Raw genomic sequence first — 18,378 nt, forward strand, 5'->3', positions numbered from 1 at the left:
TCCTACGTAAATATGAATTTAAATTAGCCAAATATATTAAATTACAAATAACACATAGGTCAATTGCAGACTAACTATAAGAACATATAATTTGAACTAAAAAAAAAAGATAACTGAGTAAACTAATTATAACCAATTCACTTTAAACTGATATTGTTTCGGACTTTCCAAAAATGTTACTGCACTCGTGTCGGATCCTTCAAAAATACACTATATTTAGAAGATCTGACACGCACCCATCGATATTTTTATAGAGTTCGAATAACATAGATCGAAATCACTTTTTCATCCTTATATTAAAAATTATTTTTGATTATTAAACAGATTCAAAAGGAAGTAAAGGGAAAATAACGTTTCACTGTTCTAACAGCTTGGTTCAAAGGTTGTTACATATGATTTCTTGGATTATATTTTATCTTTGATCGTTTAGCGTTTAAATGAATTATATTTTTTCCGTCATTACATAATATCTTATATTAGCTATCCAAAGGATAAATCTAAAAAGAATAGAATGCATGATAAAGTTATTAGGAAAAAAAGGGCTAGATAAAGAATAAATTATAATAATAATAATAATTATTTAATATAAGTAAAGACAAAACATATATATTTATAAAAAGATTATGACACAATCATAATAAATCGATAGTTATATAGAATAGGACTTTTAAACATTACATAACAATTAATTCGATAAAATAATTTAGTAAAATTTAAGTCACCATCACAACAAATATTATATTATACCAGATAATAATCTATCCTCGTTTGAAACGAAACTTAGTATGTTCTCCTTCGTAACTTATATGAAATACTCTTTTCTAATTTTTGTGAAGACATTTGTAATTTAGTTTTTAAGTTTGAATATAAATTATTAACTTTTAAAAAATTTAATTTATATATATTTAAAAATAACATAAAGATACTATAAGTTTATATAGTTAATAAATTAAAATACGTATACTTAAAAAAAATCAAATCTAACTCAAATATTAATACTTACACAAAAAATGGAACGAGAAAATATTTCTCTGTCTTTATCTTTTTGCGTTTAACTTCTAATTAATTTCTAATTATATTACATCACTAATATCTAGTCTAGTCTAGATACTAATATATTGGATTAAATAATGCAGACATCTCAGTAAATTCTATAAATATAATAAGCATATCAAAATATAGTCCTGAAATTAACCCATTGATAAAGATTCACTAATAAAACTGAAAATAAAAGTGTTTATTCCCTCTAAAATACACTACTTATTTCTTAAAAATATGGAAATTAAAATTTGGTGTACTATCTTATTTAGTGTTGCATTTTTTCTTTTATCTTTGTAAAATCTCCCGCAAGTCTTATTGAATTATTAAGATAACGTTTGTATTTCTATGTTCTAACCAAGTTTAATAACACATAATTTGGGTTGACAAAGTTAGTTAATTAGATAGCAGTAGATTGGGCAAATCTATCTATCTATCTATATGTTGGTATTGTACTGTAAGTGCTTAATTAATTACTCAATATTAGTTTGATTGATTTAAAAAATCAACTTAGTTGATTTAATTTATTTTTAAGCAAGTCAAACCGCACCAAGAATACCCCTGGATTTATTTAGTGTATAGATGACCTATTTAATTCAGATACTATTTACTTTAACAAGAAGGAAATTGGGTTGGCAAAGCTAATGAGTAGGCATTAATTACTAATTAGGAGTGGTCTACCTGAGTCTTAGGCACTAGCATATTTAGAAAAAAGAAAATTTTGCAGAGCCTTGTTAAATTACTACTAAAAAATATGTCAAAAACCTAAGGTTAAAATCGACAAAAGCACTCGTTATTTTGAGGGATAAGGGTCTGAGAAATATCCTAACTTTGGTCAAATTTGTTGTTGCGATACTAAACTTTCATGAGGACCTATTACCTCCCTAGACTATTTAATATCGTATTTTTTACCCCCTGAACTATTTAATAGTGTATTTTAAAGGTATATATGTGCCCACGTGGACACATTACTATTTATAATTTTGCATTATTTTTTATATCCACGTGGGCAAATATATATGTTTAAAATACGGTATTAAATAGTCTAGGGAGGTAATAGGTCTTCATGAAAGTTTAGTATCGCAACAGCAAATTCGACCAAAATTGAGGTATTTTTCAAATCCTTATCCCTTATTTTGACTAAAACCGATCCAAAATTGATGGACTCGACAACGTCGGAAAATTGTGAGTCGGTGGCGATGACGTTCTTCTAAAAAAATATTTTATTAAGAAAAAACAAGGGTAAACGCCCCTTGATCTTTTCAGAAATATATTTATAAAAAAATGTAGCAACTTGCATTTGAACTCAAACGTTATTTTCAATCTTAATATTATCCCTTGATAAAAGGTAAACTTATATGATATATATATATTTAAATAACTAATCCACATAAAATTCTAACCCAACTCAAAAGAACTTATCCCTCGATGATCCAACCTAACACAATATCAAATTTAAATTAATACTGAGCGCAATTAAATCATTTTTCATCTCTCCTTTTATAGTCGTTCCTGCTTCATTTAATATGTTTTGTACCAGTACACTATACTTTTGTCGTCCCATTTTATATGTTATTCCTTTGTATAAATAGTTGGTCCATAATACTTGTCATTTCATAAAATCAATGCATAAATTACTATATTGTTCCTTTTTTACCCGTGTAAGTTATTAACCTTGAAAATATACATTTGACCAACTTAGAAAAGCTAAGTAAATGATTCATGTTCATTGGTTAAATTAATTAATCAAAATAAATTAATTCATATTCACTAATTGAAAACTTGAGTTCCAAAAAAATTAAATAAGGATAGAAGGGTGAAGTTACATCATTTCTTAATGCAAGTGCAAAATAAAAAATTGACATATAAAATGAGACGGAGGGAATATTAAACTAATAGATGTGGCAAAAGCAACATAAAAATGTATATGTTGCTAAAAAAGGGCCCATATGCCATTCCACTTCATTTCATAAGGAAGAAAGTGATTTCCAGTACACTATATAAATAATTGTGGCAAAAACAAAATAAAAATGTACGAACCTTTTTTTGTTTTTCGGGAATAAAGTTTCCAACAAAAAAGGAGCAAATTGTTGCCATTATTAATATTAACAATTATTAATAACAATAATAATAATAATTGAGAAGAATGCTATGGAAAGAAAAAGGAAGAATGTTGTGCTTTGGAAATGACTTTCTTTACTCAAAAAAATTAGTAACTGAAGAAAACTAACGGATTTTGAGTAATTTCATATAAATGAGCATTAAGTGCATAATTATGCTTAATGAAGGGACTGTTCTGCATTTGTTTGCCATATTTAATTGAGCTTTATGAGATCTTTAATTATTCTTTAAGCAGACAACGGAAATGAACCAAAAAATGCAATAAACAATTCAATTCTGGCCATTTTAATGACCCATTATAATGTAATCAACACAAATAATAATGAAAGAAATAATTTTTATTTTTGAAAGTTTGAAGAAAGAAAATAAGAAAAAATCTCAAAATTATGAGAAAAAGAATAAATAGTAATAGAGGCCAATGAGGCATACCATATTAGCGTGTTCATTTTCAGCTTTATTAATATATATAATTAAAAATGTAGATTATTAACTTAAATACATTCGGATCTAGTAAATATTTGGACACGAAACTAATAACATTTTTTCATATAAAGCCATACAGTTTCCTTTTCGTTTCTCTGTAAAATCTGTTATCTAACATTTGGTTTCCATTTTTTCGTTGGAGAAGCTAACGAAAACAGAAAACAATGGCGTCTTACGCAGTGGTAATGGAGAATTTGAAAGAGAGATCAGAATTTATGAACGAATCGATGCAGAAAAGCCAAACAATTACTGATAATATGATCTCCATTCTCGGTTCCTTTGATCACCGCCTCTCCGCCCTCGAAACCGCAATGCGTCCTACTCAGGTATTTGCATAATCGTCTGAGTTTATCTATCTCTGTATGTGATGTTTTGGTAGATTTGAATAAATGTGATTTGTTTGTATATCTAATTTGATGATTAATTTTTCTTTTTTTCGTTGATGGAAAAAAAAGATAAGGACGCATTCGATTAGAAAAGCACATGAGAATATTGACAAGACATTGAAGGTAGCTGAATCGATATTAGGTCAATTCGATCTCGCACGCCAGGTTCGTCTTATTTTGGGTACTTCTTCTGTAACATTTTGCTTTTGGTGCTCTGTTTTTGAAAATTTCGTTGCATATTCACTCTGGATTTTGCTGAGTATTGCACTACGAATACGCAAAGTTAGTTTGTTGTACACATGCATACATGGAAGTAAAATAAACAATACTCCATTTGAGGATTACTTCTTTTGTTTCAATTAGTCATTCTATGTCATGAATCATGTATCTTTACGTGAGTATTACAACTTAAATTCTCTTTGGACTTTACAGACGGAGGCCAAAATATTACGAGGGCCACATGAGGATTTGGAAAGTTATCTGGAAGCAGTTAATCAACTAAGGAGTATTGTTAAATTTTTCAGCAGTACGAAAGGCCTTAAGAGTAGTATTGGTATGATTAATCATATTTCCAGTTTACTCGCAAAGTCTGTTCTTAAGCTTGAAGAAGAGTTCCGTCAGCTTCTAAACTTGTACAGGTCTGTAATTTAATATAGTAGTAGTACTTATTTCTTTCTCCCAATGCATACAACTTTTTTCGTTTTTTAAAATTTCTTCATATGTTTTACATTGTGATATTGAGACCTTCTAAGATAAACATTGCCTGATCCATGTAAAAGTAGAACTCTTTTATAGCTTTTTAAGTTCACTACTCAAGGTAACTTATATTGATTGCAGTAAACCTGTGGAACCTGATCGTCTTTTCGATTGCCTTCCCCAATCTCTGAGACCGTCTACAGGATCAGATAGTAAAAGTGATGGTGCTGGAGCAAAAGAGCACCAAAGAAGTTTAGAAACAGTTGTTTACCACCCTCCGGATCTCATCCCACCTAGAATACTTCCCTTGTTACATGATTTGGCTCAGCAAATGATTCAGGCCGGTCATCAACAGCAACTGTATACTATTTATAAGTAAGTTATCTCCTTAAATAATGGAATATTTGCAGGAGGGAGAAATCCTGATCTTCCAATTACGATAGAAATAAAGCTTGGAATGAAGGATGCACTCAAGTTGATCATAATCTTTTTCTTGATTAATTTTCTATGATGAACTTTTATATGACAAAGTAGTTTTTTCCGCGGATATGCTATTATGTCTCATGTCATTTGCATTTCCCATACATGCTGTTTGTATCCAGTGAAATACGTTCGTTAGTCATGGAGCAGAGTCTTAAAAAACTAGGTGTGGAAAGACTTGGTAAAGAGGATGTACAGAAAATGCAGTGGGAAGTTTTAGAGGCAAAAATAGGAAACTGGATTCACTACATGAGGATATCCGTAAGCACTGTCTCATCATCCAATTTTGATTTGAACCTTACTTTTTATTCACCTTGTTATAACCTATTCATCACTTTTGACACAGGTAAGGCTTTTATTTGCTGCAGAGAAGAAAGTCTCTGATCAAATTTTTGAAGGTCAGGATAGTCTTAGAGATCAATGTTTCGCAGAGGTTACTGGAAATAGTGTCGCGGTGTTGCTTAGCTTTGGAGAAGCCATTGCCAAAAGCAAACGATCGCCTGAAAAGCTATTTGTCCTTCTAGATATGTATGAGATAATGAGAGAACTTCAGTCAGAGGTACGATGAAATGACCGAGAAGATATCTCTGTCTCCGTAATCTTTGCTTTTGGAAAATCTTCGTTTTAACTTGTACTAATTTTGGTATTTCTATCCATTATCCTTCCCTGTGGAAGGGGAATTTTGTTGGTGTGACAGATGGATAATATATTTGGAAGCCAATATTGCAGTGAAATGCGAGAAGCTGCTAAAGTGTTGACTAATCGTCTTGCTGAGACAGCGCAAGAGACCTTTGTGGATTTTGAAGAAGCAGTAGAAAAAGATGCCACCAAGACTGCTGTTCTTGATGGAACTGTCCATCCTTTAACTAGTTATGTGATTAATTATGTTAAGTTTTTATTTGAGTAAGTCTTCACAATGCTCTCCAATCTTTATCTTACATTCTTCTTTTGTTGAAAATTGAGAGTTTCTATATATTGCACTCTGGCTGATCATTCTTGATATGGATTTTCGATTTTGATATGTTCCTCTTTTGATTGCATCACTTCCTTGTCTACCGGAAACAATTAGCTTATCTGATCTGGTGGAACTTTACATTCATTTCTGCATTGCAATATCTATCTCAGTATTATTTATTGACTGTGGACAGCTATCAATCAACTCTAAAGCAACTTTTCGGAGACGCTGATGATGGTAATTCCAAAGACCAGTTGGGAGTTATAACCACACGGATATTGCAAGCTCTTCAGAGTAACTTGGATGGGAAATCTAAGCAATACAAAGATCCTGCATTGACTCAACTATTTCTGATGAATAACATTCACTATATTGTAAGATCTGTTCGCAGGTACGTTAAGATGATGTTACTTGAGATAATGAGCTGTTTGTACTACAAAATTTTATCTTTGCACGTTCGTTCTATGATGGTATAGGTCCGAAGCAAAGGACGTGCTTGGTGATGATTGGGTTCAAATTCATAGAAGGGTAGTCCAGCAGCATGCAAATCAGTACAAGAGGATTTCTTGGTCTAAGGTATCTCTGTAGTTTGATTGACATTTGTGTTTTACAAAGTAGTAACATTATTATAGTACAATCTTCCTGGTGCAGATTCTGCAGACTCTGTCCGTCCAAGGAGCTTCAGCAGGTGGGAATTCTTCATTTACTGGTGAAGTTGTGAGTAACAACAGTGGTATCTCAAGGTCGACGGTGAAAGATAGGTTTAAGACGTTCAACATGTTATTTGAGGAAATTCATCAGAGGCAATCTCAATGGACAGTTCCTGACAGTGAGTTGCGCGAGTCTTTAAGGCTAGCAGTTGCTGAAGTCCTATTGCCTGCCTACAGGTCTTTTGCCAAGCGTTTCGGGTAATGCTTTCTTAACACTACTTTGGAAATCAATAGTACAACTGATCAAACTCCTAATCTTTCTCTCCTGCGTCTATCCAATGTCATTTTTTGTTCTGTTCATCCATAACTTAATGTTATGTGTGATTAGGCCAATGATCGAGGGTGGCAAAAATCCGCAGAAGTATATCAGATACACTCCAGAAGATCTTGAACGAATGCTAGCTGAGTTTTTTGAAGGAAAAACCTGGAAAGGACCTTAAATAGATGTAACAAAATGGTACTCTAGTTTTTTTGAAGTTGTATTGTTGATCAAATGAAGTGTGTAATGCATTTTTATTATAATGTTGTAATTGTCATATCTTGATTCAAATAAAATCATTTCGATCACTTTGTCTCGAGTTTCTGAAATATACCAAGTAAGTAATTTATTTTTGGATATTCTCTTGACATTTGTTTTCCTCTTTTCTCGTCTATCTTTTGTTGTCTGATAGAAGGATTAAGGGTGTGTTTGGTATGCCGTTTTCCAAATCAATTCATTTTCCTCGGAAAATGACTTCCATTCAAAACTTAAGGAAAACATTTTCCAAAACTCTCTTCCAACTTCAAATTACAATTTTTTTTTTGTTGAAAAAATCAATTTATTTTGTCTCTACCCTCACACAATACCAAACGACTCTTAATAATTTTCCTGTGTTTCAAAAAGGAAAAATTGCATCATTATTCCTACGATCGAGCAAAGGTTTATAAATTGAAGGCTAATAATAGTGCGAGAATTAATTATGTTAATTGTTAGGCAAATGTTTTTTTCTTGTTTCAATTTTCATTGTGAGTAACATTTAACGAGTACGTAGTTTATCTTGTTGTTAGTGATATATTATACAATTTCGGGTAATTCTTACCTCTTCGAAATAATTTTTGGGTTAAATTATACTCAATATTCATTTATTTAACATGATATATCAAAACAAGGTCCACCCCAATTGATCTTTTTTTCAACTCATTTTAAATTATCTATACTCCGTATATAATTTCAGACAATTTTCATCTCTTGAATTAGGTTCTGAATTTGAAGGAGGTAGAACTATATTATTTCAATTTGATCTGTATATTTATTTTATGTACATATATACTACACACCAATTGAAGGAGATGCCCCTTTCTCCATATATTGACCATTAATAATAATAATTTGAACATGGTAAAATTTATAATTATTTTTATTTGAAATTCGTGATAAATCTAAATGTCAAATATTAAATCAATTGCGCGTCCTAAACGAGTAATATAAGTGTAAAACAAGTGGATTTTTTTAGCACTTCTATAGTCCCCACAATATTGAGAATTCATATTCATCTCGATCCGAAGAAAATGCTTTATATATATTAATTTAGTGACAATGTTTTAAAATGGACAAAAAAATATTTCTTACTTGAGTTCTCTCTTCCACATTTTAATTCCAAAAATTTCGCCTTTGTATTTTTTCTAACTTATATCTTTGAATTTCTGAATCTCCCTTCTCCTAAAATCTCCGAGAAAAAAAACAAATCGTCCTCTCTCCCTTTCTTTTATCAAAAAGAAAGGGGGGAAGGGGACGAATTATAACCATGACAGATTCTTCAGGTGATGATAAAAAAGATGAAACAAAACCTGTTTTAGGTTATCCTGAACAATTTTCTCAATCGGATCGTAATTTTGCCTCACCTTATCCCAATCCTGCCTATCACTATCCTCCACCATATGATCAATATCCATATCAATACCCCTATTATTACTACCCAAATTACCAATCCAATTACTATAACAATGACAACAACAACAATAATAATATCTTGCAACCCCAATTATCTAACGTACCCCCTCCACGACGAAAAATTATAACTTTTTGTCGTGTCCTTTTTTGCCTTATCGTCGTTCTAATATTGAGTTTCAGTATTTTTTTCGTTGTTCGAATTTGGAAAAATTACGCATATTACCCTTCATTTGAGGTTGTATCATTTATTGTACATTCTTTCAACATATCAAATCCCACCAATAAGTTAACAGTGGATTGGGAAGTAGATGTGAGTGTGAGGAATTCAAATAGGAAAGTGGAAATTAGTTTTGAGTACATATCAACTAGCTTGATGTACAATCTACAACTACTCGAATCATCGTTCAGCGCGCCTTTCAATGTGTCTAGAAAAAGTAATGCTAAGTTTCATGTCGATTCTAATATTCCAAATCCAAATCAGGTGAAAATAGGAGGACTTGTGGTTAATGAAATGGCTCGAGATTTGAGAAGAGGTTACAACTTGTTAATTGATTTGAGGATAGAAGCTAAAATAATAAATCAAGGTACCAATAGTCGCTACAAAAGAGAGTTGTATCTATCATGTGATGATTTAATTTTGAATTTCAAGAATTCAACTAGCTTGCCAGAGTGGGATGGTAGAACAAATAATTACAAATCGAAATGCGAGTACGATGAGACATGGTGGTAAGTTTTTCTTCATTCTTTTTTTTCTTACGTGAAGTTAATTATAAATAAATCTCTTTATAATAACATCGTTTGTCAAAATATTTGGCCATTACGATAAAATATTATTACAGAAAATTCTAACTATTCAGATATATCTATAATTGAATTACTCATCATAACATCTTTATTCTCTTGTCTCATTTTAATTGAAGGGATGTCATATGGGAACCTTGGTGAAATTTCATGTAAACATCAACCAATAAGAAGGAGTGGCCACAAGTGACGCATGGTGAGATGAATCCTTCATTCTTAAGCAGAGTTTCGCGTTTCAAATATTCCTAAAAATGAAGAAACTTCTGATACAGATCGCTTCTTTACGTGTACAGTTTTTTCACCAGCAATTAACATGTCCTTTTTTTTAGTCAAGTTTGATAAACTTAAGCTAGTATATATATTAGCAATCAAATCACAAAACCTAGATAAAGCATAGACATGGATATTACAAATAGTTTAAGTTATATACACTATCAAGTTTTTATTTAGGTCATGTTTACTTTTAGTAACATATAATTTGCCTTTATTTTTAATTTTTACAGATCTCAATTTTTATAGAGGCATATCTGTAAGTATCCTTTGATATAATGTAAAAACTTTTTGTGCACAAAATTTAATGTATATAAATATATTTGATTTCTGTCTCTCTTTTTGGGTAGATATGTAGTTATCACCTAATTACTTTTAGCACTTTGCAGTTGGTGGCCATAGAATAAATGTTCTTAAAACAGGAAGACTTTTTATTTTTGTATTTTTAAAATTTTGTTTTGATAAATACTTTTTCTTGAGCCGACAATCTATTGGAAACAACCTCATAAAAGTAAAAATAAAATCTATGTAAACTTAACCTTCTTTATATTTATGTGTGAAATTATATTGGATATGTTATATGCTGTTATTGTTATATTAATTAGCTTAATAACTTTTTTAAGCAGTTGTGGAAAGTTAGGTGAAGTGCATGTGGGTGGGGGTGTGGAGGGGGAACTTTTTGATTTTATATTTTTCTTCTACCAGAAATACAAGGTAAGACTGTGTATATTAGCTCCTTATAGCCGGACGCTTCTTGGATCTTGCGCATAACAGGAGCTCTAGTGCATTGAGTTGTCTTTTTTTTCTTTTTCTTATAATCACTTCGAGGCCATGGTAATTTAAATTTGTTCTAGGAAATCCGACTTCGAGGATAAAGCTAGTGCTCCTTATCGAAAGTAACTTTATATCTAAAACTTAAATTCAAAAAAAATAATTAAGAATAAATAATTAAGTACATACTACTTTTATTACAACATTTAATAATAATATATATTGTAATATATGTAATACAAAATAATACTCCTTCAAAAGGTCTCTTATATCTTCTGAATTAAATGTTAAATGTGGCTCCCATGCACCCTAAAGTAATTGCTCAACTGTCGAATTTAATTTAATAATCACCCCCTGCCCCCCCGCCCCCCCGCCCCCCGCCCCAGAAACATGGGTCGTATGAAATTGAAATATCTCCTTCAACAAGCAAGACATTTTGAGTTCAAACGCTGAGTATGGTTAATCTTACAAATAAAACAATTTAATTATTTGTTTAGTTAATTTTCTTAATACAAATCTACATTAGTCGTGTTATCATGTAGCGAGCTTCCAAAATTTAACACTAAAAAAATGAAGAAAAAAAAACATTTGTGTTTCATGTTATGAAGTTATTTGACATAACTTAACAATGCATTTTAATTATTTGAGTATTATGGAAATTGAAAAGTCTCTATTCTCATGATATATAGCTAGCAACACCTAATTAAATAAATGAAAGTCCTCAAATGTCAAAAAAGAAGGTCCCTTTTTACTGTTTTTTTTTTTTCTATCTATACACTAGAAAGGCGCTAAATGTGTGAAAACGACCAATGAACAACACACACATGTATGACTCACACTTGATTCCTCTATATATATCCATCCTTTCATTTTCCACACCTACTTTAATTTTCTCCGAAGTAATGGTAGCGGAGTAAGAATTTTTGTTAAGAAAATTTAAAATATAAAATAGACATACGAGGAAATTAAAGAAATTCAACAGTCTACTATATATACGTAAAAATAATAATTTTAATCTTCTTTATGTAGTATAATTTTTTGATTCCACTCATTATATGTGCTAAACTGTTATTTATGAATCCAATCAAACTCAACAGATTTAATTTGAATTCTTTATTTGTATTAAAAATAATTTAAATATATATATATATAAAACAATCAATTTAGAAAATTCACTTAATAATAACACCTAATATCGCTATACTAAAATTTAAAAATCATAATAAAGTTCAAATTTTGATTCCGACTCTGGTTAGACATCCTTTGTTTACTATATTTTCCATCATCCCCAAGTCTTACCCCCTACCCGCACCCACTCACCTTCAAACCTTCTATTCCTTTTGAATTTTCACATTCTTCTATTAGGGAAGCATGAATCATCTAAAAAATATAGTTTTATTTAGTACACCACGTGTAACTCACACATCGGATGAAATAACCAATTTTTAAAGGGAAATTATGAACTTGTGTGTAAGTACTTTGAATAATCAAAGAGCTCAAACTTCAAACAAGATGTTAACAAGGACAAGTTACAAGTACAAATAATTGAAATTTTCCAAGGAAGGTTTGTGTGTGTGTCAGAGCCCAAAAAGTATACCTTTTTACTTTTGGAATATATATACATTATAATGATAAGGTTAAAGCATATGAAATTCTTGTGGGGAATATGCATATACTTAGATTTTTTAAGTGACACCAGCAAAACAACATTAAAATGGCATTTGTGGGGGGCTTTTCTATATTTGTTGCTTCTTGCTTTTTTCTACCAATATTGTCCAAAAGAAACAACTAGAGGAGTTCAACTCCATGTACCTAAAAAAGTTGTTAGTAGTAAAAGGTATACATGACCTAATTTGTGAGAGTATGATTTGATTTCAACCAAAAAAAAGAGAGTATGATTTGATAAAATTACAGTGGAATGTTAAGTACTCATTCAAAGTTTTTTAGGTTTATGTGTTAGGTATTTTGAGGTCGCTTTTGTTTGGAAGCAGTCCCCCCCCCCCGCCCCCCCCCCCCTCTCCCTCTCCCAATGTGAGACTTCTCATCTCCTAATGTATGTGGATTTTTTAGATTTAGTCAAATTCTAACACAAGAATTAAATACTGAGTGAGAAACAAAAAATATTTTTGAAACAATTAAGACACATTTTCCCACCATGGCTCATATGATGTATTGTGAGAATTAACTATAAATTTTGGCGTTCAAGTAGCTAGCCCATAATAAGCAAGTTATTTATATGTATAATGCATCGTTAGATAAAATTAGCTAAAGAATTTTATTGTTTAAAGACAAAAATGATTGGTTGCCATAATTTTTTTTAATTTAATTAATCCCATGATCAATAATTTAGAATCATAAGACAACATATATAATTATTCACATGTAAATGCCAATAATTTCCAAGCAAATAGTTGTTGATTGAACTTTCTAGTACTTGAGCCTTTTGCTGACCTTGTTTGGGGCTGCTAATTTGTCAAATCCAAGAATAATTAGAAGCAAAATTTATGTGGATCCATTTGATTAATTAATCAATTAATTAATAGACTATGGAGAATATTTTAGGTTAATTATTGATTAGGGGAAAAAGTGAACATTAGCTAGTAGGGTATATATGGTGGAATATAATGCAAGGAAAATGATGTCCCAAATTGACCACATGGATGGTTGCTTAAAAAACTTTTCTTCTTTTCCATCATTAATAATAATATGTCATATAAAAATGTACTCTAGATAAATGAATTAAAACGGAGAGAATACTAAAATGAGTTTGACACCTTTAATTACAAAGTATAAACACATAGCTCAAGTAGATATGTCGTTTATGAGTTGTTTGGTTATAGACTCTTATTCTATATAGTAATACCTGCTAATTTTTTTGTGATTTATTCATTTATATGGTTATAAATTATTTTATTATAAAAATAAAATAAAATAATTTAAAATATAAAAATGGTAATATGCAATTTAAAACTTAAAAAATGTATCACATGAATCGGACAAAATTCATTTCATACAAACTCTTATATAATTCTCTCTGATCAATTATATTTGTCAATTTAATTCATGATTCATTCATTAATTTCTTATAACATACATTTTGGACTCGTGGCCTATACATGAACCTTCCAAGGGTAGGGGGTCTTGATGCACCATTTTCCCACTTGGTCGGCTACATTATTTTATCTATACATACCTTACCGACGTGGATTTTGAATTTGAGATTTATAAATATTTATAATTATTTTAAGCTAATATTATAATAATAATTTATACATAATCAAATATTTATAGATAGTTAATAATTTTTTAAAATATACTTAAATACATGATTATGTAAATATATTAAATTTACATGCATATGTAATCAAACCTCTAGATCCATCGTGGTTAACATCATTGTCACCCTTAGCTAGGCTGTTACCATCCTCACTATTCACATTAAATATGAAAACAACCCTTCATGCAAATTAAAAGAGCGTGTTATTATTCTTTTTTAGAGATTATTAAGTAATGACGTTACTAAACAATTTCACTAATCAAAATAGAAACATTTAGTTGAGATATTAGCTTCGTGATAATGATTAACCACCCGTTTGATATAATCTCATAGCTGTACGTAATACTATTGAATCATGAGTACTACTTAAATCAATTTACTTAAAACTAAAATGAAAAATTTCCATTTTAATTGATCTTGACGTCTATTTTAATTTATCTGATTATAAATTAACTTCAATTTACATATTTTGCCTCCAATTTTTTGAAGAAGGAAAAAGGGGGGAAATGTACTTGTATTGAACATAATTTTTAAAAGATGGAATGACTTAGAAGTTTCTTATATTTGGCTTTGTTTGTAAGTTGGACGCTTATAGTACTTATGAATTTGTCAATAAAACACAGTGAAACATTGTTTAAGGGATCAAAGTACAATTGACAAAACCGTGAGTATACGAATCCAACTTACAAACTGAATCAAATATAATGATCTCTCAAGTCATTTCATCATTAAAAAAAATGGCATAAAACAATCACGACGTTATTTTAATCCTAAAATTATAGCTTCAAGTCACCGGAGAAGCAAACAAGATGTGAGCTTTAGGAAGGCATAAAAACAACGATAACAATATTTCAAATTTAAAAATATTTTACTACATTATACGGTGTAATATTTATTTTGAAATTGAGAGAATAAATACGATAATCAATTGGGATATACAAAGAACCAACGGTTGTCGGCGGGCTTGGGTGGGAAATTTTTTTTGCCCCATAATAATACAAGTGGACCCTATTACGATGTAAACGTGTCATTTACGCCATCATTATTATCTTCTAAATTATTTTTCAAACATTTATTACTAATCATTTTCACAAGCTAAACAAGGATTTTGAAAAACATATTGTATTCAACAAACATTTATCAATTTTTTGTGAATTCTACGTATAGCATAATTTTCTTTTTTAAACTAAAACATTTACTTTTTTTATTTTGGAACCCCAGGATAATCCGCAGCTGCTACAACTTTTGTCATAGCCTCTGCTCTTTGGGTGAACACTTTGTGCGCACTGGGTAAATCCTTCACTGTGTAATAGCCTGCAAACCACACAGGGGATGTAAACCGCACTAGGCAAGCCCTATGCAACAGGCTCGACTCAGAAGGCATTGAGGGAAGATCAATCCCGAGTCATCCGTGTGAATAACCACCTTCCAAATCAACTGAGTCATCCCAAAGGACTACTACATGTACTTTTAATAACTAACAATTATATGTAATTCTTCTTAAACAACTTTAATTGGGTAACAATTACCAATTATATAACTACATCTCAATTGAGTAAACTTACTCATCCCTTTTTAGCTTATAATAAGAAAGGGGACTATTGAAATACTTCTATTCAATCACGAATCAAATTTACATTTAAATATACCAAATTAAATATATAAAAAGATTTTTTTAAAAAAAGGTTCAACATGCCTATAATATATTACTATATAAGAAGAGGAAATAAACAAGCACCACAAGTCAACATGTGTTTTCCAATAAGAACAGGGAATAACCAATATATTTATAAAAAGAAATGACATATAAAATGAAATGGAGAGAGTATTAGTTTTTGAAAATGGAAAAGACAAAACACATATAAAATTAAAAGACATATAAAAAAAAATTGGTTTGACTCTCAAACATAAAAAGTAACATATGTTATTAAAAACTTTAATAAAAAGTACTATAATTTACAATAAATAATAACTTAAAATATCTACAAGACAACAAAAAAAACACTAATTTTTGTACTGCTTGTGTCACATAAATTAGGATTGGGATGATTTTAAAATTTTAATTTTGATTATACATTATAAAATAGCTAAAAAATTGAATGATATAATTTTTAAAAAAATAACCGAATGAATCGTCCTATCAATAACCCTAATGTTTCTTCTACTCTGTTTATTTTTACTTAAATTTAGAAATATATGCTTCATTTCTACCCTCTATCTTATCGCTACATTTATTTGCTATTTAAATTGAAATTAAAAAGACAAATGACAAATAAGTTTCTATATTAGCTCACTTATGAGCAAAATATATTATAACAATCTTTACTAATTTTATAACAATACATAAACTATACTCCCTCCGTCCCATATTAGATGGGCACTTCCAACTTTACACGGTGATTAAGAAATCATTAATACATTGGAAGACTTCACCATTTTGCCCTTTGTTTATATTAATGCACATTGAAATGAGTTACAAAACATACACATACAATATAGGAATGGTCATATTAATTGTAGGGGTAAAATGGAAAAAAATTAATTAATTCTATCCTAATTTAATAAGTGCTCAAATAATATGAAAAAAATATTTTTAGTAAGATTCTCATCTAATATGGGACGGAGAGAATAACAATATAACTTTATTAATGTTGGGCCCGACCAGCACCCGGGCTTTCTTTACTAGTATATATATATATATATATATATATATATATATATATATATATATATATATGAACCTCTTATAGTTTTTTTCTAACCTTTCATCTTTAATCAGTGATTTCGAACAGATAGATACATTATGAGAAGGAAGAATCTTTTGACATCATAGTTCATTCTACTATATATTTATACGATACGAATCCAAATTAATCGAGTGGTTAAATTTTGAATATCCATTTTTTTAAAAGGACGTGACACTAGCTCACTTTATTACTCTATATAGATAAACCAATCCCCATAACCACTCACTTCCCTTTTATTCCACACTAGTACTACTACTATCCACATCTTCAGCTCCACCACTACTTTTCCGATCACCGGAGCTACCGCCGGAGAAAACACCACCATGTCAGTCAAGGAGTGCACTCACCACAAAGACAAAAAACGAAAACTCGTCCGGCGACTCTTCGCCGGAATCCTCATTTTCCTCTTCGTCGTCCTCTTAACCATCTTACTGGTCTGGGCAATTCTACAACCCAAAAAACCCAGATTCATTCTCCAAGACGCTACAATCTTCAATTTCAACGTTTCCGCTCCCAATATCTTCTCCACTTCAATTCAAATCACTATATATGCCCGGAACCCAAACGACAAAATCGGCATTTACTACGATAAGATGAAATCATACGCGAACTATCACAATCAACAAATTACTTATTATACCCAAATTCCTTCAGTTTATCAAGGTCATAAAGACGTTAACATATGGTCGCCGTTCGTTTTCAGTAACAATGTTCCGATTTCACCTCTTAATGGACCAGATCTGAAAGAAGACCAGCAAAACGGCGGCGTTTGGCTCGATTTCAAAATTGACGGCCGTGTGAAATGGAGAGTTGGAACGATTACTACTGGGCATTATCATTTACATGTTACGTGTACGGCTTATGTACCGTTCGGAAATCATCCCGGCGACGGCGGAATTTTCGTAGGAAATAACGCCGTGAAATATCAACTTGCCCGGAGCTGTGATGTGAGTGTCTAGTAATTTGGAGAAGATGATGAAGCAGAGGAGTTTATTGCCACTGGAAGTATTTATTTTTCTTTTTAATTACTTTTTTTTTGGACCAACTTTTATTTTCTAATTTTTATTTTTCTGCTATTTACAGTTTTAATATTTTTGGTCCTATAAAGTTGAATGAACTGTACATTTTTTCTGCTAAAGAATAATATTGGAAAACTTATATTATATATATAAATAAATTACAAATAATTGTCTTCTTATTGTCATTAGTTAGAAATTAAATAAGTAAAAGTGAACGATACTTGAGTTCAAGTCTTGGAAACAGTTTTGATAGGAATATAAGGTAAGTCTGCGCATAATAAGTTCTTGTAATTGGAAACATTTTGGCAGGAATGTAAGGTAAGTCTACGTATAATAAGTCTTGTGACTCTTCTCTGAATCCTATGCATAGTGAGAGCTTTAGTGCACTGAACTGTCCTTTCTTTTTAATTAAATAAATTATTTGCTTGTTAATTAAAAAAATTAGAAATATGGTTTTTCGATTATCTAACGTTTTTAGGGATTGGTGAAATATTGGATCATGTAAAAAAAATTGGTTTACTCTAATAATTACTTGATGTTTACTCTATGTTTTTAAAAAAAATTATATTTTGTTTATTGATATATGATTGTAGATGAGTAATAAGTACTTCTTGATTCATAATACAAGGTTTTGAGTTAGTCAAGCCTTTAATTATGAAATTATATTTTTAGATAGTGTTCTATTTTCAATATA

At 30.4% G+C, this 18,378-nt stretch overlaps 3 protein-coding genes across 3 annotated transcripts; all 3 read left to right on the forward strand.

The window, feature by feature from the left end:
• Positions 1–3,683: 3,683 nt before the first annotated feature.
• Positions 3,684–7,445, forward strand: LOC125807061 (exocyst complex component EXO70A1-like). Its single transcript, XM_049486820.1, has 11 exons — positions 3,684–3,968; positions 4,098–4,193; positions 4,461–4,666; positions 4,866–5,099; positions 5,327–5,465; positions 5,551–5,763; positions 5,902–6,107; positions 6,353–6,550; positions 6,636–6,735; positions 6,811–7,067; positions 7,198–7,445. Exons 1-11 carry the CDS (start codon positions 3,807–3,809, stop codon positions 7,307–7,309), a joined length of 1,923 nt encoding a protein of 640 aa, XP_049342777.1. The 5' UTR covers positions 3,684–3,806; the 3' UTR covers positions 7,310–7,445.
• A 1,144-nt stretch (positions 7,446–8,589) lies between these two features.
• Positions 8,590–9,791, forward strand: LOC125807098 (uncharacterized). Its single transcript, XM_049486867.1, has 2 exons — positions 8,590–9,525; positions 9,720–9,791. Exons 1-2 carry the CDS (start codon positions 8,654–8,656, stop codon positions 9,742–9,744), a joined length of 897 nt encoding a protein of 298 aa, XP_049342824.1. The 5' UTR covers positions 8,590–8,653; the 3' UTR covers positions 9,745–9,791.
• Positions 9,792–16,886: 7,095 nt separating this feature from the next.
• On the forward strand, positions 16,887–17,834 carry LOC125807118 (NDR1/HIN1-like protein 1). The gene has a single exon (XM_049486889.1). The coding sequence runs from the start codon at positions 16,989–16,991 to the stop codon at positions 17,622–17,624; it is 636 nt and encodes a 211-aa protein (XP_049342846.1). The 5' UTR covers positions 16,887–16,988; the 3' UTR covers positions 17,625–17,834.
• The last annotated feature ends 544 nt before the right edge of the window (positions 17,835–18,378 follow it).

This window comes from Solanum verrucosum, unplaced genomic scaffold (genome assembly GCF_900185275.1).
Source record: "Solanum verrucosum unplaced genomic scaffold, falcon-dt-bn FXZP01000196.1, whole genome shotgun sequence".
Lineage (NCBI taxonomy): Eukaryota > Viridiplantae > Streptophyta > Magnoliopsida > Solanales > Solanaceae > Solanum > Solanum verrucosum.

Excerpts from the sequence above, each read along its gene's own strand:
- LOC125807098 (XM_049486867.1), top strand. The coding sequence starts at position 8,654 with ATGACAGATTCTTCAGGTGATGATAAAAAAGATGAAACAAAACCTGTT. Across the intron at positions 9,526-9,719 it reads GAGTACGATGAGACATGGTG|GGATGTCATATGGGAACCTT; the intron begins GTAAGTTTTTCT and ends TTTTAATTGAAG.
- LOC125807061 (XM_049486820.1), top strand. The coding sequence starts at position 3,807 with ATGGCGTCTTACGCAGTGGTAATGGAGAATTTGAAAGAGAGATCAGAA. Across the intron at positions 5,466-5,550 it reads TTCACTACATGAGGATATCC|GTAAGGCTTTTATTTGCTGC; the intron begins GTAAGCACTGTC and ends CTTTTGACACAG. Across the intron at positions 6,551-6,635 it reads ATTGTAAGATCTGTTCGCAG|GTCCGAAGCAAAGGACGTGC; the intron begins GTACGTTAAGAT and ends ATGATGGTATAG.
- LOC125807118 (XM_049486889.1), top strand. The coding sequence starts at position 16,989 with ATGTCAGTCAAGGAGTGCACTCACCACAAAGACAAAAAACGAAAACTC.